Source organism: Nannobrachium achirus (assembly GCF_963921795.1).
Source record: "Nannobrachium achirus genome assembly, chromosome: 14".
NCBI lineage: Eukaryota > Metazoa > Chordata > Actinopteri > Myctophiformes > Myctophidae > Nannobrachium > Nannobrachium achirus.
This window is the reverse complement of record NC_137821.1, coordinates 13,180,351-13,205,570: the sequence shown is the minus strand read 5'-3', so window position 1 is coordinate 13,205,570 and position 25,220 is coordinate 13,180,351. Positions and strand designations below refer to the sequence as shown.

General features: G+C 43.5%; 1 protein-coding gene across 1 annotated transcript in view; it reads left to right on the top strand.

Moving 5' to 3' along the window:
- The window catches only part of LOC308297817 (VPS10 domain-containing receptor SorCS2-like), a gene marked incomplete at both ends in the record, with an annotated part of 330,517 nt that overhangs the window by 269,294 nt on the left and 36,003 nt on the right, over positions 1-25,220 (top strand). Inside the window, 4 exons of the mRNA XM_080741384.1 lie at positions 2,303-2,418; positions 3,964-4,053; positions 10,896-11,075; positions 22,488-22,634. Of these exons, the coding sequence (XP_080597510.1) occupies positions 2,303-2,418; positions 3,964-4,053; positions 10,896-11,075; positions 22,488-22,634 (533 nt within the window). The remainder of the gene's footprint in view (positions 1-2,302; positions 2,419-3,963; positions 4,054-10,895; positions 11,076-22,487; positions 22,635-25,220) is intronic.

Sequence of the window (25,220 nt, the reverse complement as noted above, 5' to 3'; positions counted from 1 at the left end):
TCCTTTTCCATCTCCCTCTTCCAGGGCGTGAGTGAGTAGGGCTGTCACAATTATTACATAATCGTCTAATCGCAATTATTCAAGTTAATCACAATTATTTTGCATAATCGTCATAATCGTTTCCATGTTGAGAAATGTTAATATAGTTTCAAACACTTTAAAAAAGTAGTGTAAATAGCAGAGCTTGTAGATCGGCTATTTCCACTATCGATGTTCTTTTTTATGCATAAAGTTGTCAAATATGTCAGTAATTTCTTTGTCTATTTAAGTGTCATAATTGCCATGTATAACTTCAAAGCCTATAAGCCAAACAGAAATGTAATTGTCAGCCTGTTGTCTGGGACAGCTGCCCAGGAGCTGAGAGTATCAATACTGCAATATAGAAATACTGTTACAAGTAACAGTTCTGTATTCAACATTTACTCGAGTAAAAGTACAAGGACTATCGGCATCATTATATGGTCCTACGACCAAAAGTAAAAGTACTCATTCTGTAGAAGTTTTCAAAATGTATAGCAATCTTTGGAAAAATCTACAAGCTCACAACACATCACAAAGCGACGTGTTGTGAGCTTGTAGATCTGTTATTTTCAAACAGCCAAAGTATAAAACAGGACTTAAGTCGTTAATGCGTGGATAATAATAACTCTATAAAGTAGTCTACTAAAATAGTAACTTACGTTTTCAAATTGTAATGCAGCAAAAGCACAACATTTGCCTCTGAGATAAAGCAAATACTCAAGTAGAGTAGAACTCAAATGTGTACTTGAATACAGGTATTTACTTTAAGCCGCAGGAGCAACCAAGCATGCCAAGCCATTCTGTTCCCTCTCTGCCCCTTGGCATGCAGTGGCATTGTCAAGGTTAAACAATGGCAACAGAAAGGGGCACAGAGGTATCAGACCTCTGTAGTTCAGGGGGAGAATAATAGGCCACGGTCTGTCCAGGACCTCGACATGGGTGGCCGTGCCCATGGGGAGGCATCTGCTGATGGATGAGGAGGCCTACAGTATAAGGGGTCTGTAGGTATACTTGTTCTGTTTGGGAGATTGATTTGTGGGAAAACATACTGTGGACACACACACACACACACACACACACACACACACACACACACACACACACACACACACACACACACACACACACACACACACACACACACATGCTTAACAAAGCATTCACATTCAACCGTTTGAATTAACTAGTTTTAGGTGATCCTTGTCAGACCACCTCAGGTGGTGTGTGTGTGTGTGTGTGTGTGTGTGTGTGTGTGTGTGTGTGTGTGTGTGTGTGTGTGTGTGTGTGTGTGTGTGTGTGTGTGTGTGTGTGTGTGTGTGTGTGTGTGTGCGTGCGTGCGTGCGTGCGTGCGTGCGTGCGTGCGTGCGTGCGTGCGTGTATGTGTGCACACACATGCCTGTGCACACAGACAGCATTAAGTGTGTGTGTGTGTGTGTGTGTGTGTGTGTGTGTGTGTGTGTGTGTGTGTGTGTGTGTGTGTGTGTGTGTGTGTGTGTGCGCGTGCGTGCGTGCGTGCGTGCGTGCGTGCGCGTGTATGTGTGTCGCAAGCTGAAATTGGACACTTATCCAATCTAAGAGGCTTATAATGACTTGTTTGCCGTTTGCTGCTTTGATTAAATGTCGGATAATCACAATTTAATTGTAAATGATTATCTCCCTTTGTTATGGCACCACACTCTTTAAAGTGGAGGGAGCCAAATGACATGCAGGAAACAGAAGGAAAGGAGCATTTTGTTGTGGAGTCTCACCTTGGAGCTTGGAGGCAGATTGTCGTCCACTGTGTTTGCTTATTAGTGTTGGTCTTTCTCTCTGTGAATGTGTGTGCTTGGCTTGCATTGTGTGCACCTCCGCTGCATAGTAGAACACTGACACCATTTAGTACTTGCGTGAGTGTGCGTGTGTGTGTTAATGCACACAGGCACTTTTCTCCATGGCTCCATTTTGGCATCACCTCTGGATAGGAGAAAATCTGCTGAATGTCTGTGTGATGTTGCTGATGCAGCTCGCCATAAGTGAAAGTCAATAATAAAGAGTTACCCTAATGGCCTATACTGTAGCAACAGGTGCTAACCTCCCCCGGTGACTAGGAACATTAATACAAAAGAGCTGTCAAATCTGATAAATGTAAAGTTCTGACTCTGCTTGACTTGTTCTTTCTGTCTGTCCGTCCGTCCATCCCTCTTGTAGCTAGCTCTCATTTGAATTGTTCTTTTCCTTTTTGTGACAGTGCTGTAACCCAGTCAATGATCTGTTCTTCCGTCTGTGATGTTTGTCCCTGCAGGCTTCCTGTATGTGACCTGCCTCACCCAAAACTGCTCAGACCAGATGGTGACTGCTTACCTGGGCAAGATCGACCACAACTCACTCTCTGTCCAAGACGACTACATCATGGTCAAGGTAACACATGCACGCGCACACATGCGAGTACAGTAGCCCTACTAGCCCCATATAGAACCTCACCCTCCGCTGCATACTGTTGTGATCCGAGATGAGGTCCTACTTGGATATCACGGGCTGCTGTAGTATGCCTCCACGCCGAGGTAGATCACCCTTTTCCTGAAATTGTATCCAAAAAGTAAAGGTAGTTCCACGCTCCCAGAGTATGATTTTCCATCCTACGGTACATAAAACATGCACTGCGGCGATGGGAAACGGTTTAAATCGCTTTAGTCTCATTAAATCCGGAAAAGCCCCCGGCGGCAGGTGCCAGTAATGCTCCTTTCCCATTGTAGCAGAATAAGGAGCAGTACTGGCAACTGCTTCCGGGGCAGTTTCTTGAATGAGAAAACATTTCAAAACTATCAATTTAAGCGGTTGTTTCATGCCGTAGTGCATGTTTTATGTACCTGTGTGTGTATGTGTGTGTGTGTGTGTGTGTGTACAAGCTCACTACACGTTGTGAGCTTGTAGATCGTCTATTTCCACTATCAGTGTTCTTTTTTAACAATAAAGTTGTCGAATATGTCAGTGATTTCTTTGTATATTTAGGTTATGTGTCATATCTGCCATGTACAACTTCAAAGCCAAACAGAAATGTAATTGTCAACGACAAAAACACAATTAAACCCTTAATCGCAATTGTTTGAGTGGCGATTAATCGTCATGTAAAATGTCATAATCGTGACAGCCCTAGCTGTGATGTGACAATAAAACCCACTCTTGAGTCGTGGACGCTCAGCATGGGGGCAGCATGACTCAGCCATTACCCACAACGCAATGCACTGTATGTGTAGGAGGAGGTTTTCTACAGCAGCTCTCTGGTGGATCCTGAAAGTCGTATTTTCTCTGGTTTACGCATCTCGATTAACCCCCCCCCCCCCCCCCACCCCCCCCTCTGGTTTACGCATCTCGATTAACACATTCCAAGCCAGCCCATTTCGGTGTTTTTTTACGACCACAAGAAAACACTGTTTACACATCTATCCGTTCTGTCCATTCTTTTCAGTACCCTGGGTGACGCTAAATTCCACCATAGTTACACTCATACAACCATGCTAACAAAATGAGCAAAAACCTACTTTTGTAGTACCTACTGTGATGGTAACGATCAGAACCGCGTTGCCACCAGCTGCTCAGATCTTTTTTCAGAATGAAAATCCGACTTACGGGTGAGGAGGAAAGTGTGTTTTTATGTATAATGCATTCTAACCTATCGTCACAACAAAGCAGACACACAAGGGCCGTGCACTTCCTCGTTTTCATTCAGTCTCATGATCTGCCACTGGAGGGAGGCAAAGTGTTTGGTATGAAACCCTTGTTTGGCAAATAGGCAAAAATAATGTATTTTGAGGTTTTTTTATAACAAAAATAGCCTATTCTCGTCAACCTTCGTCTGTGGCCTGGCTGCCTAATTAATAATTCTCGTCAATCTACCTCTGTGGCTTGGAAAGAGTTAACCCCCCCCCCCCCCCTCTCTTTCTGTGTGTGTTCTGCGTTTCCCAGGTGACCACGGGGAACCGCACCAAGCACTACGTGTCCTACCGACGCAACGACTTTGTCCAGATGAAGTTCCCCAAGTACGCTCTTCCCAAGGTAACCAACTCCCTTAAACCACAAATCACCAGAATTCTTTCCCCAAGATAAAAACGTAAATCAATTATTTTACATTGAGCATGTTGTCATGACTGCCAGCGTTTTGACAGTGTTTTTACCTTTTTTTGCGGACCCACGGTACGCACAATGGGCACACGATGCAAAAAAATGGATGTGACGTTGGAACGACTCGTCTCTCTTCTTTCCACCGAAAAAATAACATTGTAACCACGATCTTACGTGCGTGCGTGCACTCGCGCGTGCGTGTGAGAGAGAGAGAGAGAGAGAGAGAGAGAGAGAGAGAGAGAGAGAGAGGGTTGGGGTGTAATTTTTTTTGAATAATTGAAAGCCTGGAGAATGAAAAATGCAAAGACCATCAAAACAGTTTGTTTTTCTCCAGTGAGACCTGACCCCAGCTGTGTATTAACTAGTCCCCCCAGGAATCCGCGATTCCGCGATCACGGAAATTTTCGCGGAAATCGAAGCCCTCCGCGGATATCAGAGCCTCCCGCGGATATCATAGCAGTCCGCAGAATAGCACAAACGAGGTGCAGAATATTACATTTTACATGTAGTTTTCTTCCCGGCCGCTAGATGTCGCGGTGATATAGACGGACAAGACTCACAGCCTAGCCGGTCCTCGTTGCCGGATACGGAAACGGAAATGGCTTTGTTTGCCGTGGCATGTATTCATGTGCTGTGTCTCGTGTGTGGTGACGATACCAGAGCGGATGGTGCTGATTTTTTATGGAACTAGGCACATCGTCTGACTGTTTGACTCACAGTGAGAAAGACGCACATGGAGTAGTCTCGCGTAGCCAGACAACTATTCCACAATCTCCGAATGCTATATAGAGTCTGGAAGAGCAGCTCCCGAACGGCGAGTATCGGAAGTAGCCACTGCTGCACTGAACTGTAGTCCCATTGGAAACATAACAGAAACACAATAGCTCAGACAAAGTCATTCGAGCTGCCTATTATTGTTATGAGTGTATAGTTTAAGAAAACGTTTTAAAACATCATGGAGGTAACACCAATAACACCAGAGAAAGACGAAATAAAGCCCCAGAAATGTTGAAGGAGACATAACGCTTCCAGTAGGACATTTTATTGTTACTGCACCAAGGGAGCGGTTGCGTCATATCCGCTTTATCTCGCACTCATCGTTTCTTCCCCGGTTTGCCAGACTGTATGCCGGGAGCATTTGACAAAATCGCGGAGGCAACAGTCTGGCCACGCGAGGACTACACATGGAGTAATGGAGCGATTTCTCCGACCTCCGGCTACGATGCCGGGTCCAAGCCCTCAGAGTGAGCAGGGATATGTTATGCTGAAAGAGCTAAATCATACACAGAATTACAGGAGGAGAATAAAGTTCTTGATTACCGCCGCAACTCAACAATCAAAGACCACTTGGCTGCTTTCATCAGAAGAAAAAACAAGCAACGCCCGCAGACACAGTCTTAAAAAGACAAAAAGCCATCACAACAACCACAATCGCCAGCAAAACCGTGGCTGCAGAGGAACGAGAGAAGGTATGCTATCGTTTTAGTAATGTATTCTTGACTTGTGCTCCAGTGGTTTTCAACCGGTGGTCCTTAAGAGTTGGTAACCAAATGAACGCTATATATTTAACTCTGAGAGGGTAAAATGAAACCCATAAGCGTCCATTTGGTTTAATTACGGGTCCATTTGTTTTCATTTTACGCTCTCAAGAGTTAAATTGTTGTTAAACATCTGCATTCATTAATTTACAATAGCCTAAGTACACAATTAGAGAATGTATAAGAGTTGTTTTATCAACGTGTTGCCTGTTAATCTCTTCTATCTATGGCACCAACATCAAAACAATACAGCATAGAATTGTGAACAAAATGTTATCCAAACAATAACAAAATATTCTATGTTTTGGGTCTGAGTGAGAAGCTAAATGTCATTAAATAATGAATAAATATTGGACCTTGATATGAAAAAAGTATGAATTAGTCAAGGTAGATAAATAAATCATTTTAGTTTAGCTCCAATGTATAATCATTTAATTGTACTATTTGAAAAAAGTATCTATCAAAATGTGTACAATCAATGTATTGTGTTTTGTATTCTGTTTTGGTAGGCTTGTACATCAACAAACACACCACTGTCCAGGTCTGATGAGAAGTTTCTTGCAAAACAGAGTAGTGAATGGGGGAGGGAGCCATCCCTGGCCATACACAACTGCAAGAGAGGTAAGAGAGGTTCCCTTTCTTGATGTACCTTGCTCTTTACTGTACTCTGTTCTTGTTTTTATTTTATTTTTTCTCTGTAACTTTGTAAATAACCTTACACTGCTGCAACTGAATTTCCCCCTTGGGATAATAAAGGTCTCTCTCTCTCTCTCTCTCTCTCTCTCTCTCTCTCTCTCTCTCTCTCTCTCTCTCTCTCTCTGATTCAGAAGGATGCTGCGTGCTCAACATAATGGTGTCTCCGCTCATCAAGGATGAATCTGGTGAAATCTGCAGCTATCTGGTTGACACTGTTTTCTTAGACAAATGCAATCATTCAACAGTGGCAAATGCGGCAGTCAATGCTCTAAATGACTTTGGAGTGAAACAAGAGGATGTGATTTCTGTCTGCCCTCAAATCCCTGTTTCCCAATTCCATCCACGGGACATGCCTGGCACATATAAATAAATCTTCCCAAGAGGGACAAAGAGAATATTGATGTTGATTATTTGATAACCACAATGTTTCACAGTGTTTTGGTATTGCAATTCATTTCATAAGTTCATTTCTACTTCATTATTACATAAAAAATTATGTTTGCTTCATAACTGGTAATTTTACGTAGTTTTTTAATGCCCGCGGAATATTAACTTTCAAGCCGCGGAATCAAGAATTGCTCTCCGCAGAATCAGGATTGTTCACCGCGGAATCAGAACTTTTTCTCCGCGGATTCCTGGGGGGACTAATTAACATGCACGCACGCACGCACGCACGCACGCACGCACGCACGCACGCACACACACACACACACACACACACACACACACACACACACACACACACACACACACTCACACACACACACACACACACACACACAGAGGAGAATGTCAGACTGGGAAATCACAGAAGCTCAGTGGCTCTGACACTAGCTACCACAGCATTGCTGGCAGTGTTGCCCTTTCTGTGAAGTTGCTTGTAATTTTGTGATTTTGGGCTTGTTTCTATGAAGTGTACTTTGCCTATTTGGGCTTGCTTCATAATGTTATTTAAACCAGTGGTTCTCCGATTTTATTATTTATTTTAATAGCAGATAGTCAGATAGAATAGTCACCTCCTTTGGCTTGTTTTCATAGACCTGGTTGCTTATTTACCTCGTGAAATCTGGCAACACTGGTTGGTGGAGAGAGCTTAATGGTGGAGCTTTGTGCCCCTCCAGCCATGGTGTTGGTTTGGGGAGCGTATTGTATGAACCAGTCTTCTCTGCTCCTCCAGCTCTGGTGAGAAATAAACACCTTTTAGCTCAAATGTTGTACACTGCAGCATCGGACCGCAGAGAACACAAACAACCCAGACCCCTTAGGGTAGCCATTCTCAAAGTTTGTTAACAGTCCTCCACTGCTCTCAGAGTTATAGACCTGTAAGGCCCATTTGGACAACCTCAAATAAGTAATAAAAGAAAAAAAAGAAGAAAAAAAAAAGAAAAAAAAGGCCCTTCTCACAGAGAGATCTCACAAAGTGCTTTACATACAAGTGAGATTAAAAACAGAACAGGGTATTGAAGCAGAAAAAGCTTGTACAACAGGGTTCTATCGTGAAAATAGCAGGTTTGTGCACAATGCATTTAAAATAATTACTGTGTACGTCGTCCGCTCAGAACCAATCCACTTTTGTCCGTGGAATTCATGTTTGCATACATATATATAATTATGAAGGTTTTATTCAGCCTCCTGTCAATATAATCCTATTAATTTGTATCAGTGGGACACTCAAACATAATGTTGTTTTGCCCCACTGTGTGTGATGTCTGGTTTTAAGCTGATGCACACAGCTGCATCTCAGATTCAGTTTTTAAGCACATTATGAGATGTGGGATCGTGCGTGCATGCGAGCGTGCGTGCACATGAGCTCATGTGCAGAAGGTATATGTAGGTACATGATCTGCATCTCAATAGTGTGCCTATATCCAAAGCATGTCAGGACTTAGGCCAAACCACATTGTTTCAGTCGTGAGATTTTATTTGAACTTGGTAAACAACTCTTATAGGCCTGGCGCCAATTCTGATATCTTCACAAATTGGTACCACCCAAGGTGACCGTACATTTTTGACATTTTTGACTTCCTACATGTTTACATTTTTTACATTTACATTTTGGTATGATAACCTTTCTGAGACCCAGCTTAATTGATGTTATCAGCCGCTAGAGTCGGTCTCCCATCGACTTTCTATACAGGAGGAAAATACCCATAAAACTTTTTTTTCTGGGTATTTAAGTAGGATGTGAGGGGTCTAACTAGGGGTTTGACATGATGCTGTTTCATCAGTTTTGTGGGTGTTTTCTGGGGCCATTTGTAGCCCAAGGAATGTTTTTTGTGCAAAACAAATGCTTGCAGTGGATTCAGCATCATGACAAACCCCTAGTTAGACCCCTCACATCCTACTTAAATACCCAGAAAAAAAAAATCTGGGTATTTTCCTCCTGTATAGAAAGTCGATGGGAGACCGACTCTAGCGGCTGATAACATCAATTAAGCTGGGTCTCAGAATGGGTTATCATACCAAAATGTAAACTAGAGACATGTAGGATGTCAAAAATGTAAAATATGTACGGTCACCTTGGGTGGTACCAATTTGTGAGGATATCAGAATTGGCCCCAGGGCTATTATGGAGAGCTGGGGAACGCAGGCATATGGAGACGATGCACACTTAGACGCGTGCAGACCTGTGTGCGTGCGCGCACGAATGTCAGCCGACACAGCCTTCACCCAGTCCATCTTCATCCATGTCTCTGCCGTCTTAATGGGTTTATAGCCCTTAACTAAAGAGAATATCATTTAAAAATGTATTTTTTCTTTACCACACTCAGAGTCTGGTTAAACACAACGTTCCCTGCATTCGCCTGCTTTAGTATTGATGAAGAGTGACTCGGCTGTGCTGGTTGCATTAGAATTCAGAGTTTGGATTGGTTGTTTTCACAGCGTTCGTATGGCACTTTTCGAAAGTGGTACAAAGTGCTTCACTTCACAGATACTGATGTTTGCGTGGCTGCCAGAAGTATTAGTAGCTGTTTTGACCCCCACAAAAAGTCAACACATCTTTACTGCATGATTGAAAAAGACTTACCTACAAGAAATGGAACAATTGGTGCAACAGCTTTCAATACCATTCACAGCAACTGACAATAAATCCATTATGATTGGTCACCTTAGGCTCGTTTTTCAGAGCACAAAGGCGAGAGTGTCGAGACATTGGCTTGTTGGCTGCGTTCCACGCTGCTCTGACGGCTTTATCTCCAACAAGTTATGTTAATGTAATAAGTATAGGCCTAACACTCACAGAGAAAGTGCTGAGTCGGGCCCCGTGCCACCGCACGCAATGTTTTCATTGAGTGATTAAGTCATTTGCGTTAAGGATCCATGGGTTGTGACGCACGCGCACATCAAACAAGTTTTCCCAAACCGACATCTCTTTATTTCTCCTTAATTCTTATCCCCCACCCATCTGTTCCCTTTTAATTTACTAGATTTTACTAGACAGCCGCCTGAAAATCCAGTCCTATTGCGCTGATCAGCAGAGAAATGGTAACCGAGTTATGGCCATTTTGATGACAAAAGGTAGGGAGAGGGGGCTTAAGCAATTGCAGCCTGTGCCATACTTGGTTTTCCCAAGTATGGAGATGGCTGACATCATAGACCACATGACACTGACACAGTATGTGGGCCATATCCACGGGTTTCCAACGCCCCATAGTGCATTGTGCAGACGTTGTACCGAGCTTCCGGCACCGCAGCCGAGTGTGATTTACAAGCTCACAATGGGCTGCATCTGCGACGCGACGTGAGCTTGTAAGTCTGCTGTTAAACCGTAAGTGTGGTCCAAATAATCTCCAGTAAACTCCCGCGGAAACAGGTGGATATGGGCATTCCTAGATATGGGATTAATTTTGATGACATCTCCATATGGGCATGAAAGCGACTGACACAGAGATCTCCTTATATGGCCGTTCATTTATTAATGAATTATATTTCCACATTGACTTTATTGGGGAAATTTGAAATGGTAAGTTGAAATTATTTTGACTCGCGTCACGGCAACCACACTTGCAAATTTCCCAGAATTTCATCTTTCTAGTTTAGCATATTTCTACTCAGCCATTAGTCTCGCGTAGCCAGACAACTATTCCACAATCTCCGAATGCTATATAGAGTCTGGAACGGCAGCTCCCGAACAGCGAGTATCGGAAGTAGCCAGTGCTGCACTGAACTGTAGTCCCACAGGAAACATAACAGAAACACAATAGCTCAGACAAAGTCATTCGAGCGGCCTATTCTTGTTATGGGTGTATAGTTTAAGAAAACATTTGAAAACATCATGGAGGTAACACCAATAACACCAGAGAAAGACGAAATAACGCCCCCAGAAATGTTGAAAGGAGACGTAACGCTTCCAGTAGGACATGTTATTGCTACTGCACCAAGGGAGCGGTTAAGTCACATCCGCTTTATCTCGCACTCATCGTTTCTTTATCCGTTTGCCAGACTGTATGCCGGGAGCATTTGCCCAAATCGCGGAGGCAACAGTCTGGCCTCGCGAGACAACTCAGCCATTAACCCCTGGGTCTTCTCCTCCTCTCCCAGGACGCCCAGATTGTGAGCACGGATGAGAGCCAGGTGTTCCTGGCGCTCCAGGAGTGGTACCAGACGGACACGTACAACCTGTACCAGTCGGACCCACAGGGAGTGTACTACTCCCTGGTGCTGGAGAACGTGCGCAGCACCAAGCAGCCCGAGGAGAACGTCCTCATCGACGTCATGGAGGTGAGAGAGTTTTGATTTAATTGAATACTCTATTCGTCAGAAATGTAAACAGCACAAGGTATGGTGAGACTTTTAGGTTAACACTTGGGATCAGGCATCACCCAGACATCAAAGGGGGCTTGAGCCCCTGCCCTTTTACCTGTCTGTAAAAAGTGCCCTCTCCAGACCATACAGAAAATAGCCGACCTCCAAGCTCACAACACGTCACAGTTGGAGGTCTGCTATTTTCAATATTTTCACCTGAAAGGCCCTTTTAGATATTTCAGCCCCTGCCTCTCTAACATTCTCTGCACGTCCCTGCTTGGGATGCCATTATTTTTTTAATTATTTGGCTACAGAGTGCAGCATTCACTGGGCTTTATTTTGAAGAGACCCGCAAGCCATGATCGTGTCCATATTGTGGAAATTCACTAAATCTGGATGTAGACCGGGATGTTTATTTTCACACGGAAATGAAAAATTCTAACCGCGGCCGACCTCAGTGTCGCCGTAAAAAAAAAATCACATACAATGTGAAGTGAGTGGTGGTCGTGCTTGCATAACGTCTTCAGACTAGGATTTGAGTCTAGGATGTACAGGGTATGCTACACACACACGTTTTGCTATGGCAAAACGCTGAGGGAAAAGGCTAGAGACACACGATGATGACATCACTAGACAAACATGATGCTACGTACACACATTTTACTATGGCAAAACACTGAGGAAAAAGGCTACAGACACACGCACAGCCACTCTATGGAGCGGTTTACCACCGCTCAAAAAAAAAAAGAAAAAAAAGGGGGTCAAAGGGGTTTGAAAGTATGTTTATTTGACAGGAACAGTACTCATTAATGGACATGTCAGTTTTCACTTCAATGTAAATGAGCCAGAGTTAGCCACAGGCTAATTTTCATCTGTAGTCCCTGGACCTTAGTGGTGATCAACCCCCCAATCCAACCCTTGATGCTGAGTGCCAAGCAGGGAGGCATTGGGTCCCATTTTTATAGTCTTTGGTATGACCCGGCCGGGGAATTGAACCCCCGACCTCCCAGTCTCAGGGCGGACACTCTAACCACAAGGCCACTGAGCTGGTCGAAGTAGATTCAGAGATATAGCTGTTTCTTTGCCGCAGTAATGAAGAGGAGTTTACGTGCTTCCTGATGATGGCGGCCGAGTTGCATCAAGGGATATGAAGTTTTTTCGCTCACCAGCCGCCGCAGCAGCACCTGTTTACCTGGTTACCATGGTAACCAGCTAATACCTCCCTGGACGTGATAACGGGGCCTCGGCGCCACACCGCGGTAATTCTTATCACGTTCCTGGACGTAATTGGCATCAGTTCTGGGGACTGGGGTTTCTATTTAAAGAGGCGGTGCCATAGTTTTGTACTTTTTCTAGTTTTCATGTGTCTAGGAGGTTGGCAGTACTTCATTAGACCCCCTGGTGTGGTTGATATGAGCAATTATGTATTGCCTCTCTATTTGGGTTTTAGCTGTTGGCTGCCACCTTGTGGGGTCAAACATGCCGTTCCAAAAACACAGATACTTATTACTTATCACAGAATCAACCCCTCCCCTAATTACCATTCACCCAACATACGTGGGTGTGGCTAACTTCATCTGGGTCACCACCCACCATGACAACCACGCATACCAATGAACTGGTGAGTGTGGCCACATAAAAACATAATTTTAACTCTTTCTGTACACTTTTTTGGAAAAAAATCTTCCTCCTAGTATATAATCATAATAGTAGATAATCATGTTTTATAGGGGGGGAAATCATGGCACCCCATCTTTAAAGAGGTGGTGCCATAGATTTCTACTTTTTCTGTTTTTATGTGTCTCTGGAGTTAACATTACTCTCAATAGACCCCCAGGTGTGGTTGTAATATGCAAATATGTCTTCCCTGTGTATTTTTGGTTACTTCCTGAAAGCTGAAAGCCTCTGAGTCAAAAGGCCTAATTGAAATACACTGATATAATGACATCATAATGTCATTCCCTCCCCTTTTTACCACACAACAACACCATGGGTGTGGCTAACTTCAGCTGGCAGACTGGACAGCGCGTCAATACATTTTGTTTGACGTAATTATGTCTCGATGTAAGAAGAATTGGCTCATCCAGATGAGCCAATTCCCCCACAATGCACCTGGATTCACCTACGTCCGCATGCTTCAAAATGCCACTGAGCAACTTGCATTGAAATGCAAGTTGTCCATCCTCTATTTTATATCTAACTCTATGATCCAGAGTGGGATCCAATCTGGACGTGACACAGATCCGATTCAGGCTGGAATTGGCTGCCAGTGTATATCAGGCCTATATAGGAGACAAGGGAAGACAGGCAAACTCCACACAGAAAGGCCCTTTTTGCCAACCCCACCTAAGGTATGTGGTTAATCACTTCGGACGTTCCCGTTTGCCCCATTTTTGACGGCGGCGCGATGCCAATACGGCGCTCGTTCTTTTTGATGTCCGTAAGCTGATGAGGGGAAGCGCGGGTGTGTACAGTACAAACATCTCCCGTAATGCTGCTTTCAAATCTCCACCACACGTTAACATCAATGATGTCCAATTCACTTCCTGGCTGATCGCTGTGGTTCTATGCATTGCTATGGATTGCTCTGTTCTGGACGCGTGTTTCCTAAACCCACCAGGCTTGAGTTAACCCATTTAGTGCTCCAGACATGAACGGGTTAAAATGTTCAGGCTGCCGCTCGCAGGCTCCGTCCGCGGCCAGTCTCTTATTTTGAAGGCCGGAAGTCGATTGCGCAAACAATTCCTTCTTGACGTCATTTACTTGACGACCGGAAGTGATCATCGTCCCATGCGGGAGCAGTAATGGCGGATCGATGCCTTTCAGCTTGTACTTTTTTAGCGAGAATCCAATGCCATCCAATTGGCTTCAAAAGTGTTTTTTGGCATCAAAGATGAGATAGACCGTCGGCTTCCATGTTAAGGAATCACTATTGTGTGCACGTGGATGCGCAATGATGATGAATCGGCGAGCTTTTTGCCAGCTTTAATGTATATACAGTATATTTCGCGAGTATTCTCGGGATCGGCACTCTAAATACTCGAGTATTTTTCACGAGTATACTCGGGATCAGCGTTAAATGAGTTAAGACCCACCTTGCGGAAACGCGAGAATTTCTAGGAGTGGCTGAAATCCTTGCCGGGCACATGGAGGGTGGATAAAGAAAAGCCTGCATTTGCACAATGCACAGCTATTAATGTGTCACTACGGTGCTCAAAATAAACCGTGCTAAACAAAAAAAACTAAATTTACTTTGTACTGTGCTTAAAAAAGGTAAACTTTGTAAAAGAGAAAAACGTACTGAGAAAGCTATTAATTTGTCACTACTGTGCTCAAAATAAAAACTCTACTGATTATCAGTTACATTGATTGTTATAGTTTGGATATATGGCTTTGGGCGTATTATGCTGTGTGTATTAGTGTAATGGATCCGTAGGTAGTAGGTACAGTATTGCTTTGCACTAAGAGCACTAACGTTCATATATACACTTTCATACTTAAGATTATTGAGAGGGGCGTTTCCGCGAGGCGGCTCTTAACTCAAGCCTGGTGGGTTTAGGAAACATGCGTTCTGGACAACGGCAAGCGGAGCGGGCCAATTCCATTACATTCTTTGCATAAGGCTGCCCTCTGCTGCCAGCCAGGCCAAAGTACACGTGTATTAAATAAAAATAAAAATAAAAAAAATTAATAGATCTTTTTCTATAATGTTAAAAAGGTAAGCTGCTTTTTGCTGGCACCAGACCCAATAAATAAATAATAACATCTGGCAGTAAAACATGCTTTTTTATGTTTTATTCTGAATTAACACCATACTTCATCAGACAACTTTGTCACAGTAGTGAAAATAGCAGAACTGTTGGTAGCGGCTGACAATTCCCACCTGATATTGTGTGGGAGTCCAGTCTGCTGCAGACCGTACTTAATAACTGCCAGCTTGCATAAGGTCTTCAGACAAGGAGAGGAAAAGTCTAAAACATACAGGTCACTAACGAGGACACACTCTTCCTCCTCGCAACACGCACTATGGATCTGTGGCAATTTGTCAGCGTTCCTCCTTGGCCGAACTTTCTTCCAGGAGGTCCCTGGATTTAATTTCTCCCGCAGATCTTTGAAGTTCTGGCGAGGATGTTCCCCAATAGTGTTCCCCAAAAATATGTACAGCTCTCCATTGTGGGCGAAGGTAGAATAATGTCTGCTTCCTCCTGGAAGCTGTGCAGGAGTCGTGCTCAGCCAGGAGTCGGTCTCTGTGTCAAACACTCTGATGCTGTAGCGGGGGCCCCATTTTGGGCCCTTGTATCCCTCGTTGTAGCCCTGGTTGTCTCTCCCAAATACAAACATCTTTGTCCCAATAATGGTGGCAGAGTGCTGTCTTGAATGATGTGGCCTAATGCCTGCGGTGTTCATTTTAGACCAGACCATTGTGGTGGTGTCCAACCTTTCGATGTCAACGAATATATTATAGTTTTTTCCTCTTCCTCCATAAATATACATGACATTCCCCAAGGCACATGCGGAGTGGTCCGACCTCGACTTGGGGAATGTACCAGAAGTCTCAGATTTGAACCATCTGTGTGTGTCGACATGAAATCCGTAAAGCTCTTTGAAGCACCTGCGCCTGCCTTCGTAGTCGTACATTCCCTGGGTGTCATGCTCTCTGCCCCCCCAGATGTAGATGACATCCTCTATCAGCACAGCTGTGTGGCCCCGGCGCCTGGAGGGTACCTCACTATGTTTTCGACTTGTCACCGCAGGCAGCTTCTTCCAGTGCAGAGTCACTGTGCTGAAGAAATGCACATCAATCTGATATCTATGCCATTGGGACAGTCCTCCAACAACGTGTTCGCCTCTGGGCCCTGCTCCAAAGGCGTACACTTTGTTTCCGGCTGCCACCACGGCGTGACTTAATGTCTCTTGTGTCTTTCTGTTCCACACTCTGGTCACAGCCCCGTGCAACATCTCCCACGTCTCAATGTCCTCTCTTTTCCTTCAGTGTGGCAGCCCTCACCCTGTGGAACTCCTCTACCATTGGACATTAATTAGCCATGCTCCAACACTGGACTCTTTTAAGGCTGCATTGAAGAGACACCTATATCACTCAGGCTTATGGCACTTAGTTTTTGTTTAGTTGTTGGTATAGTTTTTGTAAAGCGCCTTGGGCGCTATATAAATGCAAGTTATTATTATTATTACAATATCTGTGTGTCTACCACTAGTGTGCAAAGTAAACACCCAGCATTAGTTTATATATGCTGGCCAAGAAGCCCTGGTCTGACATCACACACAAGCCACATTGTCTATCTACTGTATATAACTGTCTGTCTGTCTGTCTGTCTGTCTGTCTGTCTGTCTGTTGTCTGACGTCTGTCTGCGCATTTAGCCAATGAGGAAACTGCATAGAGGTGACGTCACCGAGGATGCTGATTCCTCATTGGCTAAATGTTACTCCATAAAGGGTAAGGACTAGAATCTATAAATGGACAGAATCTATCTGTCGGTGTGTATGTCTGTCCTCCGCATATGTGTGACCCAGCATATGTTCTTATTTTGTTTGCAATATATGGATTGTATCGTTATTATTGGAACATGTCTTAAACTTTCAGGCTACATGCTCCCTCGCACCTATGTTGCACCGCCGATCCATGGGGCCTCTGCTGCAGGCATGCTTGTTAAAAATATCCATGGTTTTCCCATGACACCAGTTCATTTTGATTACATTTGGGCAGTTTGAAGGTAGAATTAGAGGAATATTAACAATAGGATTAGAGTCTAATCCTATTGTTAATATTCCTCTAATTCTGTCTAATCATTAGACGGTTGTGATGTACAGTGGCATAGGGTAAACAAAACAGCTTCTCTTAAGCAAAATGCAAATCCTACTGCATGTAAGCCAAGCCTAACATTATAATCTTGACAGTGCATTTAAAACAGTTTGCTCCATCTTCAGAGTAAATAAAGACAAACAGATCAGAGACATGAGTAAGCCTGGCTACATGAGGTTAATCAGAGATGTCTCATTCAGGCTAAGATGTCAGCAGTGCTGGTGTGAAAAGTCCGGTCGGTACGTTCTTTTCTGCAGAGAGGAGGCGTAGTAAGGGGCTTTTATAAGATATTTGACCAATCTGCGAAGTAAATCGTTACCAAGAAACTTCTTCACCTATGTGTTTCTAAAGGTGTGTAATAATACATACTAAAAGGTTGAAATTCAACTCCTGGGGGAGACCTCATAAAAAACTGATTTGTGTTTGTGTCCCATTAATTTACTATATACAGGAAAAAAATACAAAAACTAAATCTGCTTTAAGTAGCATGTGAGGGGTCAAACTAGGGTTTTTTCATGATGCTGAATCCATTGCAAGCATTTGTTTTGCACAAAAAACATTCCTTGGGCTAAAATCGGCATAAAGGGCGAGCTGGAAAAGTGGCATTTAGCATCTGCCAGGCATGTGCCATTTCCCAAAGTGGCATGTGCTGTTGCCAAAGTGGCATGTGCTGTTGCCAAAGTGGCATATGCTGTTGCCAAAGTGGCATATGCTGTTGCCGAAGTGGCGCGTGCTGTTGCCAAAGTGGCATATGCTGTTGCCAAAACGATGGTTTAGTGATGAATCATCACTTTTCACCGTTTTGTGGGGGCCATTTGTCGCCCATGGAATGTTTTTCGTGCAAAACAAATGCTTGCAATGGATTCAGCATCATGAAAAACCCCTAGTTTGACCCCTCACATGTTACTTAAAACAGATTTATTTTTTGTATTTTTTCCTGTATAGCAAAGTTAACACTTTGCAAGCCGGCCGTAATTGCCCGTACTTGTCCGGTTGGCTCAATTAGCCGCTCGTCTTTTATCGTACTAGGTCATTAAACATGAAATTAATGATAATTTTTTTTAAAACAGTCGCCGATCGTCCTCTGTCTCTTTAAGAATCCATCTGAAGGGTTAAAGTCTCAGCGACGTCATGACGTCATGTGCATCTCACTGCCTGAAGAATGCATAGCAGCCGTTGCGTCTCTCTGTATGCATGCAGGATCCGTTAGCGTAGCGTTCCTCTGAGTCTTTTTCGATCAGACGAAAGACGAAATCAAGGCTTCACAATGAGTGGATTACATGTGTTTAGATCGCTGTGCGTGGATAGAGGACGTAATGTACTTTCAGGCGCTGTTTTTTATCGCTGTCTCCCCCGTTTGGCTCCACGCAAATGAATGGAGGAACTCAGCCTACATCACCATGAATGTAAGTCTGCGGCCCAAAATAGTGCTTTGTACACGTATCGCTCGCTCGCACCGAGCGCTCCAATACGTGCTGTTATCATTTGGTGCATTGCTTTTTTAAAACATGTTTATAAATAAATAGAAGATTGAGCGGCAGTACTTCTGTTCAGGGTTTTTTAAGGGGCTCCCTGCGGCTTGGGAAGGGTTTTAATGGGACACAAACACAAATATTTTTTTTTATGAGGTTTCCCCCGGGAGTTGAATTTCAACCTTTTAGTACATATTATTACACACCTTTAGAAACACATTGGTGAAGACATTTCTTGGTAACGATTTACTTTGCAGATTTTCTTATGTTCCCCTTACTAGGGGGCCTCTTTGGTCGGCGGGTCCTTACGCAACCTGCGTAGTGTGAGTATAGGTTTTTTGCCAATCCAACCAATATGCCGTACCGAAGTCAGTCAGAAAGCCTTTCTGTATCGTATCATAAACATGATTGGTAGTCGCGGGATGTGTACAGTAGATACATGTGTCTGTAGTTCCGTCTGTCTGTAAAAAGATATAGTTTCGCCAGCCAGCGAGCCAGCCTGCTGCCTCTGTGTCTGTGTGTGACTCTCCATGCTGGGGGTTCATGTGCGGTAGACGGGGTCGGGAATGCGCGGTACATTCATTCACGTTCCGTGCATTCAACAACGCAAAGTGTTGAAGTAAGGTTTAAGAATAATAAAGAGAATCGAGATTGTATTGTCACTACGCACTTGCTAAATGCAATGTTGTGATCAAGGTGATAATAAAAAAATTAGATAAGGCAAGATAATAATAATAACAAAACTGTATCAGTATCGATACCCTATAGCTGTAAAAAGAATGTGTATATTCCATTGCAGACAAACACTTGTGTGTACTGTATTTACAATAGTAGCCATATAGTAACAGTAATAGTAGTCACATCAACTACAGAAGAAACTACTACTTGACATGAAAATGGCTGAACCGCTGTCTTAGACGCCCTTAATAACCTATTGTGGTTTATTAAATTGCCTATAGAAAAGGGTACATAATAATAATAATAATGATAAATATAAAGTATTGGAAATGGTATTGAAAAGGGTATCGTATCGATTCCCAGGTATCGAGAATCGCATCGTATCGATTCAAAGGTGACAGGTACCATCCCTAATGTTCCCCATTTTCAACAGTTTTAATTCTTTCTGTTAACACTTGTTTTGGCAATGTAAATGTATATGTATGTTTTCTCATAACAATAAAGCTCCTTTGAATTGAAAATTGAATTGAAAGCATAATGTGACTGAAAGCATAAATACTTCATATACTGTTTACTAACTGTTTACTTTATATATTGTTTACTAAATAGATGTAAAGTCCATAAAAGTCTTCTGCAACCTGCAGGAGGGGACATAGCAAATCCTTCTAGACCATTAATGAGATCTGCTGTGTTTTAATAACTTCCCTATTGGCTTCAAATCCAGAACCGGGTCCTTGCCCCCCGTCTGGAACCGTATTTTCTGCCATGCTCATCTGTTGCTGGTAGTGGCTGACAATTCCCACCTGATATTGTGTGGGAGTCCTGTCTGCTCCAGACCGTACTGAATAACTGCCAGCTTGCATAAGGTCTTCAGACTAGGAAAGGTAAGGTCTAAAATATACAGGTCATTAAAGAGGACACGATCCCCCACCTTGCAACAGTATGCACTTTCAATCTGTGAGCTTGGGCCTTTCCCCATGGGCTCAAGCTTCTTCCAGGAGTAGGTCTCTGGATTGAATTTACACAGATCAATGAAGTTCTGGTGAGGATGTTCCTCAATGATGTTCCCCAAAAATATGTATAGCTCTCCATTGTAGGCAAAGGTAGAATAATGCCTGCATCGTATCATCGTAAATATATTCATCAGCCAGGAGTCGGTCTCTGTGTCAAACACACTCATGAAGCAGTAGTCCATGTTGTCTTTCCCAAATACAATCATCTTTGTCCCGATAAGTGTTGTCTTGTGTCGTCTTATATCAGGTGGGCTAATGTCTCCAGTGTTGTCTCCAGTGTTGATTACAGACCAAACCATTGTGGCGGTGTCCAACTTTTTGATGTCAACGAATATGCTACTGTAGCCTCCTCCTCCATAAATATACATGACCGTCCCCAAGGCACATGCTGAGTGGTCGGACCTCTCCGCGGGGACTTCACCAAACATCGTAGGTTTGAACCATCTGTGTGTGTCGATGTGAAAAGCGTAAAGCTCGTTGAAGCACCTGCCTTTGTTAGCATCTCGGCCATCCCGGCCCCCCCAGACGTAGATGATATCCTCTATCAGCACAGCTGTGTGGCCCCAGCGCCTGGAGGGAACCTCAAGATGTTCTCCTCTTCCACTTGTCACCGGGGGAAGCTTCACCCAGCGCAGAGTCACTGTGCTGAAGACATGCACAACAATCTGATCACTTTCGTCAATATGGGACCATGCTCCAAAGGTGAACACGTTGTGCCCGGCTGCCACCACAGCGTGACTTGATGTCTCTGGTGCCTCTCTGTTCCACACTCTGGTCACAGCCCAATGCAACATTTCCAACGTCCCAATGTCTTTTTCCTTATACAGTATCTTTGTTGTTCTCCGCCTCTGTGTCTAACACTAGTGTGCAAAATAAACACCCAGCATTAGTTTATATAGGCTGGCCAGAAGCCCTGGTCTGACATCACACACACCCCACATCATCCATCTACAGTATATCTGACATCACACACACCCCACATCATCCATCTACAGTATATCTGACCCCACATCATCCATCTATATAACTATGATGTCTGTCTGATGTCTGTGCATTTGGCCAAAGAGGAAGCTGCATAGAGGTGACATCACCGAAGATGCTGCTTTCTCATGGGCTAAATGTTACTCCTTAAACAGGTAAAGACATCTGTTCATTTTGATTAGTAACTGTTGTCTGACATCAGCTCAAATTGAAAATCTCCATACAGTATACTGTGCATTTGAATCAGTGTCTGTACAGTATTTGTATGTGTCTGACACCAGTCCTGATATCTGTATACAGTATGCATTTGACTCTATGTATGCACTTTTGACGGGCCCCTGTTTTTTGAGCCGTGGTAAACCGCTGCGAGTGGCCGTGTGTGTGTCTGTAGCCACTCTTCCTCAGCGTTTTGCCATAGCAATGTGTTTTCCTCAGCGTTTTGCCATAGCAATATGTGTGTGTGCGTAGCCATATTACATCATCCTAGACCTATCTGTAGCCACTTTTCCTCAGCGTTTTGCCATAGCAATGTGTATTCCTCAGCGTTTTGCCATAGCAATATGTGTGTGCGCGTAGCCATATTACATCATATTACATCATTTTACAAAATCCTAGTCCTATCTGTAGCCACTTTTCCTCAGCGTTTTGCCATAGCAATGTGTTTTCCTCAGCGTTTTGCCATAGCTATAAGTGGCTGTGCGTGTCTGTAGCCTTTTTCCTCAGTGTTTTGCCATAGCAATATGTGTGTGTACGTAGCATCATGTTTGTCTAGTGATGTCATATCTCGTATGTCTGTAGCCTTTTCCCTCAGCGTTTTGCCATAGCAAAACGTGTGTGTGTAGCATAGCCTGTACATCCTAGACTCAAATCCTAGTCCTAGTCACTATGCAAGCACGACCACCGCTCACTTCACATTGGGTGTGATTTTTTACTTCTACTTGACGCAGAGACCCATGGAGTTCGGAGTCAACATGGATAGGGTCTCACAGCACACGGCTGTACTTACACGATATGTAGTTGTACGAAACAACATTTTTAAGTAGAACCGCCAATCCAACCAAAATGCCCATATTGGGCATATAGTCTTACTGATGTCATCAGGGATCTCCATGTATTATTATTTTTTTAATAGAACGGCCGATCCAACCAATATGCCCATATCGGACATAATCCTACTGATGCCATCAGGGATCCCCATATATGGGCATTAAAGGGACAAGGACTGACTGATACAGAGAGCTCCAGATATGGGCATAAAAGGGACACAGGTAGACTGGCTGATACAGAGAAGCTGTGTTTGTGTTTTGTGTTCTTAGCTGCTTCCCCTGCCGTTACTGGACCCCCATCTCAAAATATTTAGTTCCAGTGACCCCCTGACTAAATGGGGTAAACTCCTGTCCATCTGTCCTGTTGTTTTACCAGGTGCGCGGCATCAAAGGCGTGTTCCTGGCCAATCAGAAGGTCGACGGCAGAGTGACGACCCTCATCACCTTCAACAAAGGCCGTGACTGGGAGCCCCTGGCGGCGCCAACCACCGACATGAACGGCAAGCCGGTCAGCTGCGAAGCGGTATGGGTCGTTCCTCAAGGACTTTGTTTTCTTTCACTTTTCTTGCACTGCCTTTGTGAGAGGGAGGTTAATATTATGCTCTCACAATGTAAGGCAATGACTCCTTTATTTCAGTCAGGAAAACTCAGTGTTTGGCAATATTACTCAGGAGATTAATATGTTAGCCTACTTATTACATTTTACTAAAAAGTACTAATATTATATTACTTATTACTACTACAACTAATATTAATAAAAGTCAATAAGAGTCAAGAGTCAGGCTATAAAATAAAGAAGCACTCCGTTTTGTAAAAAGCCTTAAACACCTATGTCCGATCTGAAATTACCCCCTGTTTTTCTGGAAAACATATTACTCAGCCTCTGTAGCAGCTAGAAACAAAATTCCAAAACTTTTCAATAGCTTACACCTTTGGCTTTCATAGAGGATTTTCAGAAGAATTTCAAATATTTTTTTTCAAAACTTACAACATCAATATGTTGTAAGTAATATGCATGTAAGTATATGTAATATGCTGTATTACGCAAAAATGTGTTCCCGGCCTGAGGGGTGAAAGCACAAAAATGTGTTCCCGTCCATAATAAACACAATATTTTCAAAGCCAGCAAAACCTAAAAAATCGTATGTAATCTTTTTTACAATAATATACCATATTAATTAACTCAGTTAGCGCCGGGCGACTTTACGAGCGACTAGTTCACTATGGCGTTTGGTGCCGAGCGACTCGGAGCGACTTTTATATAAAAGCATTGTTTAAGCTTTTAATATGTGTTTATAGACGGAGCGAAATGGTTAGCTTACCTCAGCTAATGTCCACACGTAAACCGTGAAAAAAAAGGATACGATTATGACGTCACCTTTAAACCAGGGCTTCCTGCTGACTAGCGTTAGCCTCAATGCAACCATCCGACCCTCACGTAGCTTCACTAGGTCGGATTTTGATTCTGAAACTTTCTGTGTGGCATCTATATACGTCCCGATGCCCATACCAATGGTGGTTTGAGACGATCAAGCACGAATTGAACAGTATTGAGCTGAAATGGTGACCGGCGGCCCGTCCATGTTAAGTCAATGAGGACCAAGTCAGCGCTCATCCTGTTATGTGGATTTAAACAGGCTTAACATGGGACCATGTCAGTGTATGGTGTATGGTGGTCTCTAGTGGTCATCTGGTGGTATGGTATGCTGAACGTGCATTCGTTAAGGTGGTCTGGTTAAGGTGGTCTGGGGGGATACAAAATAGCTATTTCCTGGCGTTATAAGCGCACATTCATATTCATATTTTGGAAATCTGGCCCTGTATGGGTTAATATGGTATAATATTACTGTTTTGGCAGAGTAATACGTTACACTACTCGTTACTATATAAAGTAATAATATTACAGTATATATTACTAGGTAATAAGGTCCAACACTGCTCAATTTTTTTACTGAATATGAAATGAGCAATATATTTATTTTGGTTTGGCGATAAATGGGATCTGAGAAAGCAGATTATACTTCTCCTTATATGGACTCTGAATCCTCCGTATATAAAACTAGATCCAAAACAACAGGTGTGGTGGAGGGTGAGCAGCAAGTGATGAAGCGGTTGCAGAACAGGCAGCAGCAAACAGCGAGGAATGAGCGCGACACGTTGTGAGCTTGTAGATCTGCTATTTTCATCACGCAACACCTAAGAGCAACCAAACATAAAATGACTCTTCTCCACTAGTCCCTCCCTAACGTTTTGGTCTATTTTGTTGACGAAATTGTCAATATATTTAGTCTTAGTTTTAGTCATCACAGATTAGTTTTTATTTTGTTTGTATTTAGTGTCCGTCAGTGAAACAAACGCAGTCGACAAACATTACATTTTTCGTCATAGTTTTAGTCGACGGAATCAACACTAATCAACAGGGTGCTCTATTATGAAGTGAGTATGTGATTGGTTGAGAATAGAAGCATGGAGCTGAGACCGACCAATGGCCAACTTGCTCTAATGTCTGTACCAAGCGTGACGCTCAGAAGGGGAACAAACTGCACAGGGGAAAGTTACAATTCCAAGGAGGAAAGTGCTGCGAGGGTGAGAGGCACATGAGCCAGATGTTTAAGCTCTCCTCTCTGTCTGGTCAAAGACACTCCAGGGTTACATGAGTCACCTAATGGATGATATTCACACACCAGACCCCACAGAGAGAGAGAGAGAGAGAGAGACTGCATCTTGACCATAGATAACTTAATGTAAGACAATTGGCATAGGCTGAGAGACGCACACACGCGCACGCACGCAACCACACGCACGCACACGCGCACATGCACGCAGGCCAGGGGTGTTGTTGGCTGGATTATTCATGAAGCTTTCCCGGAAGAGAAAGATCCCATGATTGGCCGCTAGTTGCACTGTTTTCCCCCCACGAGGTACCAAAAAGATTGTTTCTCCACTGGACCCCATTCATTTTCCTCTTTGATTTTCTAACCTTAATAATCATCGTCATAAATACTTTATGGTTCATGTCGCTAGTGAAAAGCTGCCTTTCAATTACCATGATATGCGTTTTGTGCAAATATGGTCCCATTTATGTTAAAATTGATGATAAAGTTGTGGG